We start from the raw sequence: 20395 nt of genomic DNA on the forward strand, positions 1-20395 counted from the left end.
GCACCCGGCATTGAAGAGCGCTTGGAAAGTCAGGAGAGACCAACTCTGGAGGCTGTTTGCTAGATGGGGAAACTGAGGCCCGGAGAGCTCGGTGCTTCGTACCCGGAAACTGAAGGCGTGGGTCTCCCCGTTCCCAAGCCACAGCTTTCCTCATCACGCCACAATTGCTCTGCCTTTTGCTTCTGCCCGGCCCTGGGCAGATGTGCCATTCTCCCTCAGCTTGGAGAAAGTCTCCCTCCCCTGAATGACAGAAGTCTTTAGAGAAATATTTCCCATCATTAAAAGGATTTGCAAGAAAACTGGCACAGCTTCCTCAGCTTTGAAGCTTTTTGGCCCCTCCTGGCCCTTTAATTGTGCTTGGCTCCAGCCCAGTTCCCAGAGCTCCTACCCCTTCAGAAGAGGAGAAGGGCCCACAGCAGAATTCCCGCCATCACCCAGCCTGGCCCTTCAGCACCAGAGGGGACCCCTCAGTGTTTGTTTCAGACCACTCCACCGCCAATGCATCAAGGACTCCCACACAAGGAGCTTCAAAGTCAGGAAGGGCTCAGGGTCAAGTCCAAGCATGAGTAAACCCTGAACTTAGGATTGTGTAGCAACCTTTTGAGATGGTTCTGAAGAAGTGTTCTCATGGCCTTTAAAGCCTAGGACGGCATCAGGGGAATCTCAGTAGATTTCTGCAGGTACAAGATTTGGTTACGGCCCATCACAGGAGTACGGACGGGTTAACAGTCTTACTCCCCCCTTGCTTTTAATTTTCCAGGTGAAGAAGGTGGATAAATGACTATATCTTTTCTCAGGGATTCTCAATTTGGGCTGCACATCAGAGCACCTGAAGACCTAAGCAGCACCCCTATACCAACTGAATCAGAAGGTCTTGAGTGGGCTCTACAGATCCCTGTTTGTTTTAAGTCCCCTGATGGTTCCCACATGCGGCTAAGGTTATGGAGCACAGCCTGAGGTACAGTTTTAGTAGGGAAAAACCTGAGCTCCTAAGCACGGAAAACACAAAATCCTCCAACGATTCCTCTGAAATGAATATTATCAATCTGCCCATCTCTCTTGGTTGTTTTTGTTTTGTTTTTGGTTTTTTGTTTTTTTTGTTGTTGTTTTTTCCCAGAACTTTCCTGACCACAGATCACAGCCCTCCCAGTTGAGGCTTTCAGGAATTTTTACTGGCTCATCTCTACCTTGCAGTACCTTAGAACAAAGTGCCCTCTCCTGGAAATGGGGTGATCTGACTCGGAAGCAAACAAACGAAAACAGAAAAAGAATGATGACACCTTCGACCAATTACTGTGATCCAAATTAAAGTGAATAGCTCAACCATGACTGCTCAGATCCAAGTGTGATGCAAATTCAGGAAGCTTCCGTGGGGACGGTCCAAGTGCAATCCACAGATAGTTGGTCAGTCACATTTGGCCCTGGACACACTCACCAGCTGGAAGAGCAGCGGGAACCAGAATCCTTGACCACATGGTGTGAGTTCAGCCAATGGGCACAGTGGTCCAAGGGCGCTCTTATGAGAGTCATAAATATGTAAACACCCAAGGATGGGAGCCTTTTCAAGGGACCCTGTAGATGCTGGCACTGCTTATACCACACCAAAGAGATGCACACACAAGAAATAGCAACCCCACCAACACTTTTTATGCGAACTCTTATAAAAGCTCCATCTCTCTGGGAAGACACCCCTACGGAGTCTCTCACCACCCTACCCCTTGCTTTTGCTTGAGAGAGCCATGGCTATCTAACAGAATGCCTTTGATGGGATGGGGGAAAAGTCTGGAAATGTTTCTACATTAGACAGAGGGTGATATTCCAACCACTCTAGCTCCAGACCTCTCTTTACATCCCACGTAACAATGGAAAAATCAGCTCTGAGTCCAAAAAGGAACAGTAGTATCGGAAGATATACAGTATGTAACACCAGCTAGGGAACATGGAAGACAATTTCTCCTACATCAACTGCTTTAGAAGACTTACAAATTAAAAAAAAAATTTTTTTTTGAGAATGTGAACACAACAATGAGGCATTCTACCTATTTGGGAGAGCTCAAAATCGGGAATTTAGAAACATAGCATGGGGCATTTCGGTAACGAAATTTAAAAGTGGCATAAATGAGAATTCTTCATTATAATTTTTGTATGTTCTAAAAGCCCAGCTAAATCTTGCTTTTCTGTTTTATTTTGTCGTTAAAAAGATACCTAGTCATTCCATAATTATTTAATCTTACCTTAAAAACAGAAACAGCTTCTATCTCTGATGAGCAAGAGAAAACTGACAGATGCCAGTTACAGCAGCCTTGATTAATCAGAGACTGGGCCCACGTGCTTCATTTTGCACAGACCAACTTTTCAACTCAATGAGAGTTCAAAACACAAATCATTAGCTTCTCAAAAGAATGGGGACTTCTAAATTCCTGGGGGGGGGTCCCTAAATTCCACAGCTGAACCGTGTAGTTAGTAAACACCAGCATTCACTGGTGAGTCTTTAAAGACTCCCTCTCCAGTCAAACAGGAAAAGTGAGTTGGATTAGCTTCTGCAATCCAGATAATTCTCAAATGTATCCACTTATCACTCTCTGATTTACTGCAAAATGATGAGGCAGATACATGAGTTACCAAAAACATAAACACTCTAAAATGGAAACTAAGTTTCCTTCAGTTGGCAAAAATCCCCTAACTGATATTCCAGGGAGGGAGGATTTTAAACTCCCAAGAGAAAAAGATAACTAAGAAGACTTTCTTAGGTCAAGGGCCAAAAGCTATTAATACAAAAAACTTCTGATAATAATGGGCATTTAGAAAGAAGACACCCCCCCATGTTATAATTTGCCCTCCCTTGGATTAATATACTCCTTTGAGAAAGCAGCTTTTAACTAGGCCCTTCGAACCAGAGCCAGAACTCCCTCACTTCCCAATTCAGAAAGGGCACCCCCTGAGTTCAGAGGGACCTCAGAGGCCACCATTTCCCACTCAAGTCCTGAATTCCCCCCCAGGGTCCCTCCCAAAGAGTGGAGGTGCAGACAGAGTGGGAGAGGGAGTAGCAAACTGCCATTTTACGAGGCGAGGGGCTGTGGCTTCCTCAAGTGTCTGGAGACCACATAAGGGCGCTTTCAGTCATCCCAGCACAAAACTGACATGATCTCAGAAGAATCTGGGATGAAAAAAGAACCCACCCCGTTAGAAACGAGAGAGGCGCTCCAGGGAGGGTTTAAAGAAAGAAACCAAAGTTGCCAAGCAGTTTAACCCTGTCCCCCAACCCCCCCCCCCCCGTCGGCTTCCCGTGCTCTTGCCAAAGACCCTTTCCCTCTGCATGAAGCGCTACCTAGAATGTAAATCTTTCGCCCTCACCTGCAACCAGGTGACTCAGATGAGAAAAAGCAGTGGGAAAAATCAACAGACGCGACTCGGTTAGGGAACTCAAGCCGGTCCCAGAAGATTCCTTTATGCCAGTCTCAGAAATGAGAAACCACTGGGAATGAGATTCCTTGGGAATCTGAGCATTCTCCTTTATTACCCTCTCCCAGGGGAAAATAAATATAGAAACAGTATTTCCTCTCGCAGGTTTGGCAGGGACGAGTCCAGGGCAAGGAAGTGCAAAAGACTTTCCCAAATGAGAAGGGGGTAGGGGGCGTCCGCAACACCCCGCTTAAGGGGCCGCTCTTTAAACCCTCTTTCCGAAAGATCTTTAATCCTTGGCTTTTAGATCCCGGCCCCGGGGCTCCTAGCACCGGCGCGAGCCGGGGAGCGGGCACGACCCGGGCCGGTCCGCCCACCACGGTTTGGCCAGGATCCCCGCCCTCGGCCAAATCTAAAACTTGCTCCAGCTGCGCACGGAGCGGAGCCCTCGGGCCGGGACGCCTCAGCGCGCTCCACCTGCCGGGCATCCCCGTTCGGCCCCCAGCCCTCCACTTCGCCCGACCGCTGCCCGGAGATGCAAGAGGGAAGGACTCGCACAGAGACGGCTACCGGAGCGGCCGCAGGACTGGGGCAGCCCGACCCAGCGGGAGCGGAGCTGCGCGCCCACTCCACCGCCCAAGGGCACCCTCCGCTCAGCCTGGTCGCCGGGGCCCGCGGGCAGCCCTCCCCTCCGACAGGCGCCCGGGCCCGACGCCCCAACGACTTGCTCCTTTGCCCCCAAGCGGCGCGGCGCGGCGCGGTTCTGAACTCAGTCAGGGCCTCCTTGGCTTCGGCATCTTTCCGGGGCGGCCGGGGCTTGAGAGGTGGGTCGCCCGGCGCACCCTCCCTCCTCTAACAGGTGGGAAGCCTCCCACGCCGACCCCCGCCCTCTGCGCCCGGGAGGGTCCGAGAGCCCGGGCCGAAGCCGCCACCTAGGAGCCCACTCGCGGGGCCCGCCGCGCCGTCGTCGCCCGGGTCTTCGGCCCAAGTCCGGGCCGGGCGGGCGCCGCCGGCTCTGCTCACCTGAGTCCCGACGGGACGCGAAGCGCCAGCAGTGCCGCCCCCCGCCAGCCCCGGCCCTCCTCGCCCGCGCGGGGCGGCCCGAGCCGCCGGTGCGTGCGCGCCGCGCCGGGACCCGCGCCCTCACCTTTGTACCGCTCCATCGGGGCCGCGGCGTGCGCTCCGGGCCGCTCGGCTCCCGGCCCCTCGGCTCCCGCGCTGCGCTCTCGGCGCTCGGCTCCGCGCCCCGGCCGCCGCGCTGGCCCCTCCCCGTGAGGTCACGCTCGCCGCCGGACCTCCTGGCGCGCCGGCCGCGCCCGGGGCTCTCGGACCCCGTCCCCGCCCGGCGCGCCTCCCCCGCGGGGGAACTCCGCCGCCTAGCCCCGCGGCGCTCCGCTCGGTGCGCGTCCCAGGCCCTGCCGCCCGCCCGCGGCCGCCTGGCGGCTCCTTCTCGTCCGGGATCCGGGGGCGGCGGGAGGGCGGGAGACTCGACTGTGCCCGAACCCGGGGGGAGGTTCTGGCGAGGGGCGGGCTCGGGCTCGGGCTCGGGCGGGCCTACGAGAGCCGCTCTTCCGACCGCCGGGCTGCAAACCCACTGCCCGGAGGAGGAGACTGAGGTCGAACCCGGGAGGCAGAGACGGGCCTAGAGCGCCTGGCTCCCGTCTCCCGGCGCGCTAATGCCTTGGCTTCCCCGAGAGGCGACAGGGCGATGAAGGTGGGGACTCTCGAGCCCTTTCTCCGCGCCTGCCCGCCTTCCTTGGGCATCGCTCCAACCCTGCAGCAACCGCTCCCGGCGGTCGTCGCGCCGCCGGTCGCAACACACACATCAGGGCGTCTGAAAATGTCTGCTTGCTGCCATCTCCGGGGACCCACGCTCCCGGGGAGCGGTTGTTCTAGGCTCTCGTGAGGAGTCGAATTCCTAGAGCCGTCTGGACAAGTCCGGGAGCACCTGACCGCCCCAGGGGTGGCATCTGCTTCGTAGGAGCTCGCTCACTCGTTCCTAACTCCACCCCGCGCCGGGACACTGAGCGCCACACTTCTGTCCTTTACCTATTGCCGTCTGTCCCTCCAGTCTCGCAACCTCATCCGCCCCCAAAGGAGATCCAGGTTTTCCTTTAAACTTCTTGATTTTCACTTCATAATCTCAATGATGGTTCCTGCAGGACGCCTGGGTTTTTCAGCACGTCCCCTGCCCTCCCCCCTTTCTTGAAGGAACATTAAGGAAGATTTGTTGGAATTTTCTAAGAGATTTCTTCATTCTTCTCGGAACAACAGAGTTAGCTCTGATTTTTGGAGACCTTCTGCCCCAGCTGTCTTAGAAATATTCTTCTTAGTCGTACTAGCGGCTAACCTCCGTGCAGTTCTCCCTGCACGCCGGCCTGGCGCTTAGGGCTGCGGCAGGCATGGCCTTTCTTTTTCCCAGTCATCTTGTGAGGCGGGGATTATTATTATTATTATTTCTGTCATGTAGTTGAAGAAACCAACGTTTACAGAGATTAGACAACTTGCCCAAAGTCACACAGCGAAAAAGCAACAGCAACAAAGCAAAACCAGAAACAGAACAGGCTTCAAACCCAGGTCTGCTGCTTCCAGACGTTCGTTCACAAAGCTTTGCCCACACTCATGGCCAGGCTGTCTGTTACCAGCTTGTGGAGCACAGGGAGAGGGGAACAAGGTAAACGCAGTCAGGCGGGTGCTCTGATAAAAGCACATGGGACTCTGGGACCCCCAGGGGAGGGGGCTCAACCAGCCCAGGAAGCCGTGTCAATCCTCAGAGGAGGAGATGCTTGACCGAGTCTTACAAGATGAGATGGAGTTAGTGAGGCGACAGGAGAGGTAGCATGAGGGCAGCCTTCCAGGCAGAAAGGACAGTGGGGACAGAGACCGGGAAGTGAGCTACTTCTCTGTCACCAATTCTCTGTCACCAATGCCACGAGGGCGAAGCCGGGAGTGGAAAACAGTGAGGCTGGGAAGGTGGGTGCAAAGCCCGCTTGAGGCCCCAAAAGACTGAGTCATCTGAAAACCAAAGGACTGGGCAGCCCTGAAAAGTGACAGTGCCCCAGTCCCCCGGGGGGCGTGAGTGGGAGGCGGAGTGTGGGAGGCAGTTGCTCCGGTGTGGGGAGAAGTCCCTGGGGCCATAGAAAGCTGGCTGAGGTGGAGAAGACCACGGGCAGAGAAATACGCAGTGAGTGTGATGCCAGGGTTGTGCGCCTGAGCACAGAGTGTGAGGGGGAAGAGCCGAGATGGGCCAGGTTTCCTGGTGGGTGGAGAGTGTCACCTCCAGCACTCAGTCAGCCCTCAGATGCTACCTGAGGCCCTGTTAGGGGCCAGGGGCTGCCAGGCACTGCACAGAGCCTACAGGGTGCGCAAGGGACTCTCAAGGGACAGCTGTTGGGACTGGGGGCGGGAGGACACCAGCAGGACGAAAGATGAGCATCTAAGTTGGATGCAGAAATAGCGGGCTGGGGTACTGGGGTAGAAGGCAGCCAAGGGCCCCTGGTGACTCCAGGCAAGTTAGAGCCCTGGATGTGCGTCCTCAACTTCATCCATTATTTTACTTAATTCTCTCAGCCGCTCTTCCAGGTGGGCTGGGCTCTTGGGGATTCAAGAAATAGGAAAAGTGGAGGTTGAGGCAGGAACACAAACATTCCAGGGAACCATAAGATGAGTAGTACGCTCAGCGGCCCTCCTGCAAGCTGGATGGGGAACCGGGTCAGGATGGAGGGTGCTTTTTTGTGTGTTCTTTTTCCCCCTCTCCCCTCCTCCTTTCCTTTCCTCCTTTTGCAAATGTCCCTCCGTGGTGCCTAGCCTCCAATCTCCAGTATCTACAGACTGGTATCAGTGGGTCCCTGGTTTCCTTTCTAATGCTCAGGGAGAATCTGATTGTGTGGCTCTCGCTTCTGAAACCAGCCTCAAGTCCAAGTCTAGCAGCTGGCCATTCTTGACTAGATTCCAGCTGTAACAGTCAGCAGAGGCCAGCAAAGGGGTTTTCAGGTCCAGCCCCACTCAGCAGGGGTTTTGTTGGAAGTGACCTTCTCAGAGGGGCCGAGGGCCAGGCTGGCTCTGACTGAGGTCACTAAGAACAAAAGACGGGGATTAAACTATCCTCATCCTACTAATGAAGACACAAGTTAGGGGTCCGGCCCCAGTCATAAAGTCAAGTCATCTCTCTTCCGGAACTAAGACTCAAAAAATCAGGTTTCCCCATTCTAAACCCTGTGCTTTGTCACACCCCTCAGTCTTTGCCAGGACTCTAATCAGACCAGGCTCTACCCCGGCAGGTCCTCTGGTGGCCATTTGTGCAGGCACTTCCCGTCACCGGGCCAGCTCTCTGCAGGCTGGGGGGCAGCTTGGTACTTCCATCAGGTACGCTCACTCTCGCCTTCCCCTCCTGGCTCCAGCCCTGTAATTACCTCTTCCGAAGTCCACTCTAGTTTATCGATGGAGCCTTGGCAAATCCCAGAGCCTCTAGACAAACACAAATCAATCAGAGACGTATGCAGAGTGAATTTAAAATGAGAATTCACTGCCATTTCCAAGAATGAAACCAAAATACTACTTAAAACCATCAATAGAAATCTCAGGCACTGCTTTCCCCTCTCTCCAAAACCTGGGGGCAGCCTCGGTCGCCTTGCAGCTTCCACGCCTGAGCACTCACATTCATACCCTCATTCACTGAGTGTCTTGCTCCAGGATCAGAAGATCTGGTGTCCAACTTGTTCTCAACCCTCTAGGTGCTCTAACTGACCCCAGCCCAGACCCACAGCGTCTGAGATGGACAGATGCAGACAGTCCTGAAACCAAATCGAGTTCCCCCACCCTGGAGTCTAGGTGGTGGGCGTTCCCACCGAGCTCAGCTAGGTGGGGGTACACAGGGCCCTCTGAGTGTGTGGCTGAAGGACACACAACCGAACAGCACAAGGTTTCCTCAAGATTCTTGGCTGCAGAGTCATTTCTTCAGCCACAAGGGGACTTCTCCAGCTGATGCAGTGAGGAGGGGTGACGACTTGCCTTACAGAATTCATCTTGTTTAATTCTCGTTATGATCCAGGCAGATACTTTTGTCCCCACTTTCACACATGGAGAACTTAACTAACTGCCCAAGGTCACCACCAGGCAAAGCCCAAGCCAGTCAGACTGGAGAGACATCTCTGACCTGACTTCCCCACCCAAGTTTTCTGTAGTAGTCATGCCTGATCACAAGCCATCCCAGCCGCTATCCTTTACTTCATCCCTAGCCTCTCTGCATTTTTTTTTAAAGATTTTATTTATTTATTTGACAGAGACACAGCAAGAGAGGGAACACAAGCACAGGGAGTGGGAGAGGGAGAAGTAGGCTTCCCGCTGAGCAGGGAGCCCATTGCTGGGGCTCCATCCCAGGACCCTGGGATCAAGACCTGAGCCGAAAGCAGACACTTAACGACTGAGCCACCCAGGCGCCCCAACCTAGCCACTCTTCAAAAGTCAGCTCAGAAGGCACCCATTTTGAGGACAGCTCCGCCCCCATCAGCCTCCACATCCTCCCCCACCCCCGCCCCAGTCCTGCTCTGTCTGTCCCTACTCATACTGTAGACCTCGGTATTGTATTGTGTCGATCCTCTGTTCCCGAGCTTGACACAGCAACCCCCACACAGGAGGTGTTCCATCATGCCTGTTGAATGAATAAATGAATGACTTTTCCATTTTTTCCCTCTTGGGGTTTCTGTGAAAAGGAAACCACACACACACACACACACACACACACACACACACACACACACACAATGTCTTCTCTGGTTCACACTGATGAGACAAATCATTACCAAAGAACGTATCAGATGTGGTTTGACGTGGGGTGGGATGAAGCAGGAGGAAGGTACCATTTGGACCAAGCCTTGAAGGGATGAATTAATTCTTTTTGGTTGCTGTTGCAGTAAAATACCCATAAAATTGAGTATTTTAACCATTTTTAAGAGTACAGCACAGTGACCTTAAGTCCATTCATGTTATGCAGCCATCACCGCCATCCATCTCCAGAACATTTCCATCATTCCGATCTGCAATACTTTCCATTAAATAATAAATCCCTGGGGCACCTGGGTGGCTCAGTCGGTTAAACGTCTGCCTTTGGCTCAGGTTAACATCGCAGGGTCCTGGGATCGAGTCCCACATCGGGCACCGTGTTCGGCAGGAAGCCCTGGTTCTCCCTCTCCCTCTGCTTGCAACTCCCCCCTGTTTGTGTTCTCTCTGTTCATGCACGCTTGCTCTCTCTTTAGAAAAAAATAAAGTTGGGTGCCTTTGTGGCTCAGTGGGTTAAAGCCTCTGCCTTCAGCTCAGGTCATGATCCCCGGGGACCTGGGATCAAGCCCCGCATCGGGCTTTCTGCTCAGTGGGGATCCTGCTTCCTCTCTTTGCCTACTTGTGACCTCTGTCTGTCAAAAAAATAAATAAAATCTTTTTAAAAAATAAAGTAAAATAATAAATCCCTATCCCTCCCACCCCTTGGTAACCACTATTCTCCTTTCTGTCTCTATGGGTTTGACTATTCCAGGTATCTCATATAAACGGAATTACATACATTATTTGTCCTTTGGTGTATTTCACTTAGTGTAATGTCCAAGATTCATTCATGTTGTAGCATGTATCAGAGTTCCATTCCTTAAGGCTGAATGATATTTCACTGTTTGTATATATCAAATTTTGTTTATCCATTCATCCATCAATGGACATTTGGGTTGTTTCTATCTTTTGGCTGCTGGGAATAATGCTGTTATGAACGTTGATATAGAAAAGCTGTTCAGGTCCCTGCTTTCAATTCTACCATCCCGTTTTCCGGATCGGCCACACCAGTTTACTTTTCCACCAGCAATGCACGAGGGCTCGTTTCTCCGCATTTTCTCCAACAATTATTATTTCCTATTTTTTATTTCCATCTCAGTGGGGATCTTTCCTTTTTTAAGACTCTGAAGTCAATATGGCATAAAGTGAACGTTTCTTAAATCTGAATGGCCGCTCCATGCACGTGTTTGATATTATAGGGTGAGGGCCGCTGGTGGGGGTCTGATCCTCTCAGTGTTAACACTTGAGGAAACAGGGGTCTGGGCTCTTGAAGATGGAAGTGTTCATCGAATACCCAGGTGACTGAACCTTCTGGTCAGCATGTTTGAAATACTCCAGAAAAACACCAACAGTAATAATAAATATTTGGCTTCAAGAAAGAAAGCAAACGCTGACAGGAAGGGGAGTAGATAGATGGAGAGGAGAGCAAGGGGACAGGTGGGGAGGGGCTCCTGGATGACCCTCTGAGTTGGGTTCTGCTCCAGAACCTACAGCAGGTGACAACAGGGAAAAGAAACATGGGCACCATTGACATGCCTCCTGGCCCAGCTGGCACAGCCAGCGGTTATGGGTCTACAAACAGGGGTGAGGACGATCACTTTTAGCTGCGCTTTTATTTTTTATTTATTTTTTTTAAAGATTTTATTTATTTATTTGACAGAGAGGTCACAAGTAGATGGAGAGGCAGGCAGAGAGAGAGAGAGGGAAGCAGGATCTCTGCCGAGCAGAGAACCCGATGCGGGACTCGATCCCAGGACGCTGAGATCATGACCTGAGCCGAAGGCAGCAGCTTAACCCACTGAGCCACCCAGGCGCCCTAGCTGCACTTTTAGAAAAATTTCAGCCTCGAGAAACACCCCCCCGCCATCTATTCTGGTCAGTATTCCCTAATGATTTAGCTCATGTAAAGAGGCTCTTTATTCTTAGACATTTCTTTACAATACTCCTATGAAGTAGAATAAATGAAAGGTGACTCTCTAAAGACCTACATAATTGAAGATCAACGAGTCCAAGAAGGTCAGTTTGGGGGGTAGAGGATGTAAGATGCCTCCTTTCATGTAGGGAAGGCAGCGATTCCAGGAATGAGGATGCTTGTCCAGGCTGCACTGTGGGTCAAGAGCTCACAGCCCAGAGTCCAAGGCTCCTCCAGGTTCCCCTCCTGTGGCCTGAGTGTCCTGTCCCCTCTTTGGACACTAGGACCATAGGTGGGCAGGGCTGCTGGGTTTCCTAACTCTGTATGAAGGTTGAGCTCTCTTCTCAAAGCTCTGCGGGGCTAGCTAGGTTCCCCCTTTGCTCTCCCGCAGTAGGACGGCCCGCAGGCTGCCGCCACTGCCCCCACCACCCTCCACATGTTGGTGCACCACCCTCATGCCCTACTCTCCAGGAGGGACCAAGGATTGGCTCCCTCATCCCCTTTCTCACTTTCTCGTCCCTGAAATCCGACAGCTTAGATAACCAGTAGGGGTCTCCAATTCTCTGTCGGGGCTTCTCTCCTACAGAAGAGACATGGAACATGGGGACATGGAAAGGACAAGTTCCCCAGTCATCTTCCCACCCAGAATTTCTGTATCTCAGGAGACACATGTATCCTTGTTCTGTCTTTTTCTTTCCCCACTTCCCTTTTGTCTTTGCCTAACGTGTTGCCCAGCCCACTTCCAGGCCCTTTGGCTCCCCTTTCCTGCCCCTTTCCTGCCATGATTCTGAATCCATCAATGTAGACTCTTTCCAGGCTGTTTGGAAACTTGGAATCAACAGCGAACCCAACTGTGTGACCTGATGTTAAGAATGCGGTAACCGGGAGCGATGCCAGCGCCTGCCCAGGGAGACCAGCGGTGGGTGGTTGGCATCGGTGCTCAAGCACAGTGTCCATCTGCTTCTCCTCAGGGCTCAGCTGCCTGTTCTCCCTGGGGAGTCCAACCCCGGGTCGTCCCTCACAAGTCACATAGCGCCACTGCAGTTTGCCAGAATTCTGGTGTCTGGGCAGTTGCCAGGGTCTTGATCTTGGATTCCCTTCCTTGATTGTCTTTGCTGACTTTTTTGTGATTGCGAAGATCACTACTTCCCACAAGAGGCTCAGGCAAAAATGCAGATGGACCAGAACTGGCAGCTCCACAGGTTCCTCCAAGTCCCCAGACAAGACCTTGGAGAGGAATCATTCATTCATTCCTGGAAACAGAGAGCACTTCCTGCCTTTCCCCTAGCACAATGCCCTCTCCCGCCACCTCCCTGCAGCTCCCCTGCCCTCAGCAGAGTCCTGGCTGCTCCTTCCCCTTCCAGACCCAGCTCAGCAAGCTTCCTCCTCCTGCTGGGCTTCCAACATGTCCTGAAAGTACTGAAGGATTGAGAGGATTCTCAAAATCCTGTAACACTTCCCCCTGAGATTCACTTCTCTTTCCATAACAGAAAAGAATGACCATCTTTTCAGGTCTTACTTCTCCAAACAGGCTCCAGGATCCTGTGAGCAGGAACTCAGGAAAGTTCCCCTGGTGGCCAGCCAGGACTAGCAACTCTCAGGTATCTGGGTTTAGGGGTTTGTCTTGGGTCTGGGGACCCCGCTGCAGGCTGACAGCCACTCACATTAAGTCACCAGTTTCTTGCGGTAGCTGCTTCCCTGGAGACTGGTACTGAGCTGCCAGCGGGGGAGAGGAGGCGCTCCCTGAGGCCTCTCATGGCTGTCTGGGTACCCCACCAGCCAGAGCAGCTCCACCTCAGTCCTCCTCCATTCAGCACGGCCGGGCTCCTGCCAGCTCTCGAGCTGGGTTTCAGACCACCACTGTCTCCTGGCTGCCACGCCTGGCTGCGACTTCTTCCAGCTCCCTCGTGCACTCTTCTTGGGTCCCTTTCAAGTGGTTGGATGGATGGAGTGGGATTTTATGTCTTTTCCCCCAGAGTCATTGGTTGGGGGAAAAGGGTGGAAGTGGGAAGAAATTATTTAGGGATTGGCCCAAACTTGCAGAAACAAGATTTTTTAAAATTGAAATATGGTTGACATACAAGGTCATATGAGTTTCTGGTATACAATACAGTGATTGGACGAGTCTACACATTACTCACTGCTCCCCACGGTAAGGATAGCCACATACAGCATTGTTACAACATTATGAACTCTCTTCGAAATAAGGTTTTCTTAGTATCAAAGGAAAAATGAGGCTCCTGCCCAAACAATTCCTGTTGCAGGTGGGAGCAAAGGGCAGGGCCTTCTGGAAGACACCGGAGGCACCTTTGTAACCCTAATCTGAGATGCTTCCCTGATAGGTCCTGTGTGCTATCTCTAGCTCACCAATCTGCCTCCCCTTGGAGGCACAGCAGGGTTTTTTTTTTTTTTTTCTTTTCCCCTTAAAAGAGCCAATTTAGTTCAAACCCCTCAGTTTCAAGGCTGGAAATGGAAATGCTGAGAAATGGAATGACCCAGAGCCACGCACGTGAGCAGGTAGTGGCAGGACTGGGGCGGGGCTCTGGGTCTCCTGACTCATGGTCCACGGCTCCTCCTGCAGCAGCCACTGTGCTAAGAAGAAACCCAAGGCCTCAACTGTTTCCTGCATGACGGGAGATGTTACTGCATCTGGCCAAGACCCCAACCCCGCTTTTCTGCTCAAAATCAGTCTTTCCAGAGCCTCAGACACCAGGCTGCTCACTATATATGTGCTGCCGAAGCGAGCACCAGGCTGCTCACTATAAAGACAGCCAAGCACACAGTAAGTGTCCACATGTCATTCATGGAAAATGGAGGCATTCTCCATAAGAGTGATTGTATCCCCAAGAGCACAAAAGCTGGTTCTACAGGGAGAGTGAAAAAAAAAAAAAAACTTACATAAACACACGTAGAGAGAATATAAACAGATATAAAGTGTGTCTGTGGCATTAAAATTTCATGGAGGAGTAAGATCCTGGCCACAATTACAATGTGTATGGGGTGAGGGAGAGTTACCCACACCAGCAAAGAATCCTCAGACACCAGCTGGACATCCTACAGTTCATCCTAATTCTGACAATATCTATCTGGAGATAGCATCCGATCCCACAGGTTAAGGGTTCAGTCCTACAAGCTTGCCCCAAGCCCCGTTCTCTCTTCAGATGCCAATCCCAAGTTCAGGCTGTCTGTCACAGTGCTTCTGACCGATCAGCTCTAGGTTGGTGGATCCAAAGACCTCCTCAGGTTTGATTAATTTGCTAGAGCAGCTCACAGCATTTAGAGATACGTTTTACTTACTAGATTACCGGGTTATCATAAAAAGATCTAACTCCGGAACAGCTATATGGGAGAGATGCCCAGGGCAAGGTTTCAGAAAGGGGCATGGAAGCTCTAGGCATGCCACTCTCCCCCAGTCCCCACGTCTTCACCAACCTGGAAGCTCGTCGGAGAGATCCCTTCTTTTAGGTTTTTCTGGATGCCTCGTGACATAGGCAAGGTTGATTAAATCATTAGTCACCGGTGATCCATTCAAATTCCAATCCCTCTTCACTCCCCCGAGTTCCTGAGGGTGGGACTGTAAACTCCAGGCTGCCAATCCCAGGTTGGCTCCCCGGGTAACCAGCCCCCACCCTCGGGTGCTTTTCAAAAGTCAGGGCAGAAACGGGAAGTCAGGTGTGGTTCAGAGGAGTACGTACAGACCTGGACACCTTGATCATTCTTTTTTTTTTTCCCCTTAAGATTTTATTTATTTATTTGACAGATCGAGATCACAAGTAGGCAGAGAGGCAGGCAGAGAGAGAGAGGAGGAAGCAGGCTCCCCGCTGAGCAGAGAACCCAATGCGGGTCTCGATCCGAGGACCCTGAGATCATGACCTGAGCCGAAGGCAGAGGTTTTAACCCACTGAGCCACCCAGGTGCCCCCACCTTGATCATTCTTAACACTTAAGAAATTCCAAGGGTTTTCATCAGGAGATTAGTGCCAGAAACAGGACTCAGACCAAAGATCTATTTCTTACTATGAATCATAATATGACTGGGAGCAATTAGGACAAAATGCCTAAAAAGGCTCTTGGAAGGTGGGGATAATAAAAATCGAAAACACTGGGGGGCCTGGGTGGCTCAGTGGGTTAAGCCTCTGCCTTTGGCTCAGGTCATGATCTCAGGGTCCTGGAATCGAGCCCCACATCAGGTTCTCTGCTCAGCAGGGAGCCTGCTTCCCCCAACCCCTGCCCGCCTACTTGTGATCTCTCACTCTCTCAGTCAAATAAATAAAATCTTTAAAAAATTTTTTTAAAAAATTGAAACACTGGCATATAGGTTCTGGCTAGACTCTCTCCTGTACCTTTGTCTAGCTGGGTGACTTTGGGTTGTGTACTGAACCTTTCTGGACCCCAGTTTTCCTCTCAGTCAAATGGGAATAAAAATTATATTCCCCTCAAACAGAGCTACCAGCTGTTTCTGTCATCATTCAACACACAGAAGGATGCTAGTCAGTGCCAAGGACTGGAACCGGTGTTAGGATTTCAACCTGCCATCCCCCCCCCCCGCCCCCACTCAATCCCCCCACCCGCCCCCTCTCAGGGCTCCACTCCCCACTGAGCATGGCACCAGGTGCTTTGTCAGATAAGAGAGCGCACAAGGCCCTTCAGGGTCCTTGAAGGGAAACCAGAAACTCCATCGTTACAAAAAATTCAGCTGAATAATTTAAAAGATTAAATTGGTTTTATCGAACGATTCACGAACTGGGCAGCGTCCCATCTAGCAAACAGAGAGGAGATCTGTTGAGCTGTAGAAAAGTAAAGGTTTTAAAGCAGAGAAAGAGAGAGAGAAGGAAATTATTAGCAAAGAATGTATTGTTTTAGGCAGGGTTGCCCTCCAAAGGGGAAAAGATGGGGTCTATCAGAAAATTTCCTGGTGCTGACCAGGAAATTCCATGTTGATTGGTTAAAGGTTACATTCCTGGGGACAGGGGTGGTGGTGTTGAGACTGCTGTTAGGTTAGGTAGAAAGTCTTGGTTTGCTGACGTGGGGCCTTAGCGTCAGTGACTCCATTTTGGGTCTGTGGTTTTCTTTCAGACTACGGAGCCAGGGCCAGTGAAACATTAACATGTACGGGCATCAGCTGGGGGGTCTTGGTAACATTCACGTTCTGATTCACTAAGTCTAGGGTGAGACCAGAGAGTCTGCTTTTCTCTCTCTTTTTTCTCTTTAAAATGTAAACATTTATTTATTTGTTTTCCAGCCTTTTGCATTTCTCCGCTTGCTCCCAGGTGATGCCGACAGAGGGGGCCAGGACCACAAATCCACAAAGGGAGGAGGCAAGAATTAAAGAAGCTGTTCTCTCCTTTCCCTTGGTCAGCCAGCCTGAGGAAGTGGTATTTCCCTTTCTTGGCTGATGGCTGCACAATACTTTGTCGTCTTATGGGGCCCACAATAATGTGTGTAGAAGATTCCATGCTGGTAAATTCTGGAACAAAATCGTCAAGGCGAGTTCATCCTGCAACTGGGGTCATGGCCGGTCTCCCGGTATTTTGAACACTGTGTTACAATGGGTTCGCTTCAGTGCCCAGGCTGGATCACACAGTTGTGTTTGTTTTTCTTTCATGATCAAAATACTTAAGGGGGAGGGAAAGGGAAAGACAAAGGAGGGAAAGAGAGAGAAGAGAATGATCAATGCAGCTTCTCAACGTCCTTTTGCAAACAGCCTCAGGTCGCTGAGATTTCTTCTGGCAGAGACAACTGAGAGAATGGAAATGGGAATCCTTTACAGAGAAGCCTCTAGCAGAGCAGAACATCTGAAACCCGGCCACTACAATCATACAGTGTCTGGGGATCTCGCCCTGTCACTAGATAAGAATTTTAAGTGTAATTCAAGTATGGTTTATGGAAAGTCCCAGAACAAAAGGGACCGTGGTGTGGGGTTTGGAGCCAAGCACAGGCAGGTCCTAGATGGCAAGGAACAACAATCTTTTATTACTAATTATTAGTGTTATTATTAATGCATTTGAGGAGCAATTTCCTCCGAAAAAGAATAATCTGTTAACACATAAGGGTGTGGCAACTTGGACCTTCCAGAGAACCAAGTTGCAAGTGTGTTTGGCTTGTGGATTGAGGGCTGCTGGCAGCATTCAAATTCTACCACACACTATTAGTGCTTAATTCACACAATAACTGGGGACACTAACGTGGTGAGGTTCTAGAATCCCTGGTGTCACCCACAGCGGGCCTCCTGGAGGGTTGCTGGAAAGGTGGGACAGCTTGGGAAGCTCTGAGAAAGGTTTTGGTGAGCAGGGCCATGTCTTGCTGCCAACACGTCCAAGGGGCGCCTGGCTAGCTCAGTCAGTAGAGCCATGTGATTCTTAACCTCAGGGTCATGGGTTCAAGCCCCATGTTGGGCATGGAACCTGCTTCAAAACAAAACAAAACAAAACACCATGTGTTGCCGGCTGAAGATTGGAGTGTCCAGATTGGAGTCCCAGCACCATCATTTAGGGTGGGCACCACTGGGCATAGTTCTTCATGTGCAGGATGGGAATGATAATACTTAACTTCATAAACACATCGTAAGGATTCTGGGCTGAAGCACGCAAAAACTGAGCATAATACCTGGCATTGAGGGAGTGCACAAAATGGTAGTGGGTGCATCCAGAAGTTCTCAGTTTTGGGGGGTAGTGGCGAGGGAACAGAAGGAAGAAAGAGCTAAGAACTTAGAAATCTCTTTTTCTACCAATGCCTTCCTCCGTACACATAGAACCCAATTCAACACCCCTCACCCTGAGCCATAAATGTACATCCAACCTGCCTAAGCTTCTTGTCCATTCCCTACCAGGGAAAAAGCCAACACAACCACTTCTGACACAGCCTTTTGGGTCAGAACTCTGAACGTGCATTGTCCTTGCTCCAGCTTTCCATCTCTGCCAGCCTCCCACCCTCCTGCCTCTCCAGCTGACACTCCGCTGGATCTCGTTCTTCTCTGCTCTTCTTCAAATCCATTGCATCTTTCTCCACTGCATTAAATAAACTTTACTTACAGCTCTCTACGTTGATTGCCCTTCTTTGTCATTGGATGGTTTTTAATTGTTTTGTAAATTCTAGCTTATTGATAGGTAAAAATTTTTATAACCATCCTTCCATGAAGGGCTGTTTGGGTGATTTCTAGATTTCAATATTCTAAATAGAACATCTAAAACATCTTCATATGGATTATTTTTCTTCCTTTTTAAAAAGCAGTTTCATTGAGGTAGAACCGACATATCATATAAGTCACCCATTCAAAATGTTCCGTGTAGTGGTTTTTAAAATAGTAACAGAGTTGTGCAACCATCATCACAATTAATCTTAGGACATCTTCACTGGGGATGGGGGGCTTCACTTAGCCTGGGGGGCTCAGTCGGTTGAGCATCTGCCTTTCGCTCAGGTCACGATCCCAGGCTCCTGGGATCAAGTCTGCATCGGGCTCCTCGCTCAGCAGGGAGCCTGCGTCTCCCTCTGCCTGTCACTCCCCTTGCTTGTGCTCTCTCTCTCTCTGACAAACAAAATCTTTTTTGTTTAAACAAATAAAATCTTTAAAAAAAAAAAAGAAAAATATCTTCATCACTTTATGAAAAGAATCCTCATACCCCTTAGCAGTCTACCTATTCTCCCCATTCCCCAGCCTTGGGCAACCACCAAACTATCTTCTAACTCAATAGATTTGCCTGTTCTGGAAATGTCACATAATACAATATTCTTGAAGACCATTCCATTCCATGGAATACCATTCCATTCCATTTGTGCCTGGCTTCTTTCACTTAACATAATGTTTCCAAGTTCACCCACGTGGTAGCAAATAACAGTACTTCATTCCTTTATGTTGCAAATAATATTCCACTGTATGGATATATTACATTTTATTTACCGACTCAACAGCTGATGGACACTTGAGTTGTTTCCATTTCTGGTTTATTATGAATAATGCCACTATAAACACTTATGTCCAAGGTTTCATGTGGATACATGGTTTCATTTCTACTGGGCCCACTGCATAGTTTTGCCCTTAATCAGGTGTTGTCTCCTGTAGCTTAACTCTCATTCCTAAGCTGAATTCATGGTCTTCCTCCCCGCCCCAAATCTGCTCCTTCTTCAAAGTACATGACTGGTGTGCCACCTACGGTGTTGCACAATCCAGAAACTTACCAGTCATCCTTTGCTCCGCCCTCCACTGCCCCATCCTGCACCCCACTACAGCTCGTGCCCAGTCCAAGCAACTCAAAGAGAAGCCTTGCCCAGAGGAGGCTTTACTGACATTCTAGAATGAATTGGGAATTAATCAGAAGTAATTCTTCACACACTTGTACCCTCCATTACATTTGTGGGGTTATTAGATCAATGTCTGTTTGCTCACAATTTTATCTCAAGTGCTTAGCACAGTGCCAACGTCCTAGCAAGGCTATCAGCCTCTCATGATTGGATAGGGATCACATTTCTTATACAACATCTCCCAGGTCCCAATACAAAAGTATTGTCATTGAAAATGTGTGGACTTGAACTGCTTTTCTGTCTTTTGGGGGAAATTTAAAAAAATTAAGGTATAATTTACATATAACAAAATTCACCTTTTTGGGTGTACAGTTCGGTAAGGATTTTGATTGATGGATTGATTTAAAGTAGGCTCCACGCCCAGCGTGGGGCTTGAGCTCACAACCCTGAGACTCGGAATTAAGAAGCAGAACATTTCTCCCCCAAATTTCCATATGCCCCTTTGTAGTCAACCCGTCCTCTCCTCTGTCACCTAGATGCCTCTGATTTGTGTTTTTTTGTCCCTTATAGTTTCACCTTTTCTAGAATATCATACAGACCTAATCAGGCATTATGTAACTTTTTGATTCTGATTCCTCTTTCGATTCCCACAAGGCATTTGTGCCTCCCCAGTTCTGTTGCCGGACGTTATTCCTTCTTATTGCTCAGTACTGTCCCACCGCGGGGACGAATCCTAGCTGCTTATCCACTCCCCAGTTAAAGAACATTTGGGATGTTTGGCAATTTGTATAAAGTCAGTATAAATACTTATGTACAAGTTTTTATGTGAACCAAGTTTTGTTTTTTTTTTTTTTTACTTTACTTGGACAAACACCTAGCAGCGGGGTTCGGGGGTCATAGGATAGCTGTATGTTTAATTTTATAAGAAACTGTCAGACTCTTTTCCAAAGTGGTTGCTGCATTTTGCATCCCAACCAGCAGCGGGTGGGAATCCCGGTTGCCCTGCGTCCTACCAGCACTCGGGATA

At 50.2% G+C, this 20395-nt stretch overlaps 1 protein-coding gene across 5 annotated transcripts in view; it reads right to left on the reverse strand.

Annotated features, from left to right (window-relative positions):
* Positions 1-4877, reverse strand: part of AFAP1L2 (actin filament associated protein 1 like 2) — a 95533-nt gene extending 90656 nt beyond the window's left edge. For 2 of the 5 annotated variants that reach the window (XM_047702520.1, XM_047702518.1), the window contains exon 1: positions 4550-4874. In XM_047702520.1, the coding sequence (XP_047558476.1) occupies positions 4550-4565 (16 nt within the window). In that variant the 5' untranslated portion in view covers positions 4566-4874. Of the gene's footprint in view, positions 1-4425; positions 4519-4549 lie in introns of those variants that run through there. The other 3 variants (XM_047702523.1, XM_047702519.1, XM_047702522.1) reach the window with 3 other exon arrangements.
* Between the last annotated feature and the right edge of the window lie 15518 nt (positions 4878-20395).

The sequence above is a fragment of the Lutra lutra genome, chromosome 14, assembly GCF_902655055.1.
Source record: "Lutra lutra chromosome 14, mLutLut1.2, whole genome shotgun sequence".
NCBI lineage: Eukaryota > Metazoa > Chordata > Mammalia > Carnivora > Mustelidae > Lutra > Lutra lutra.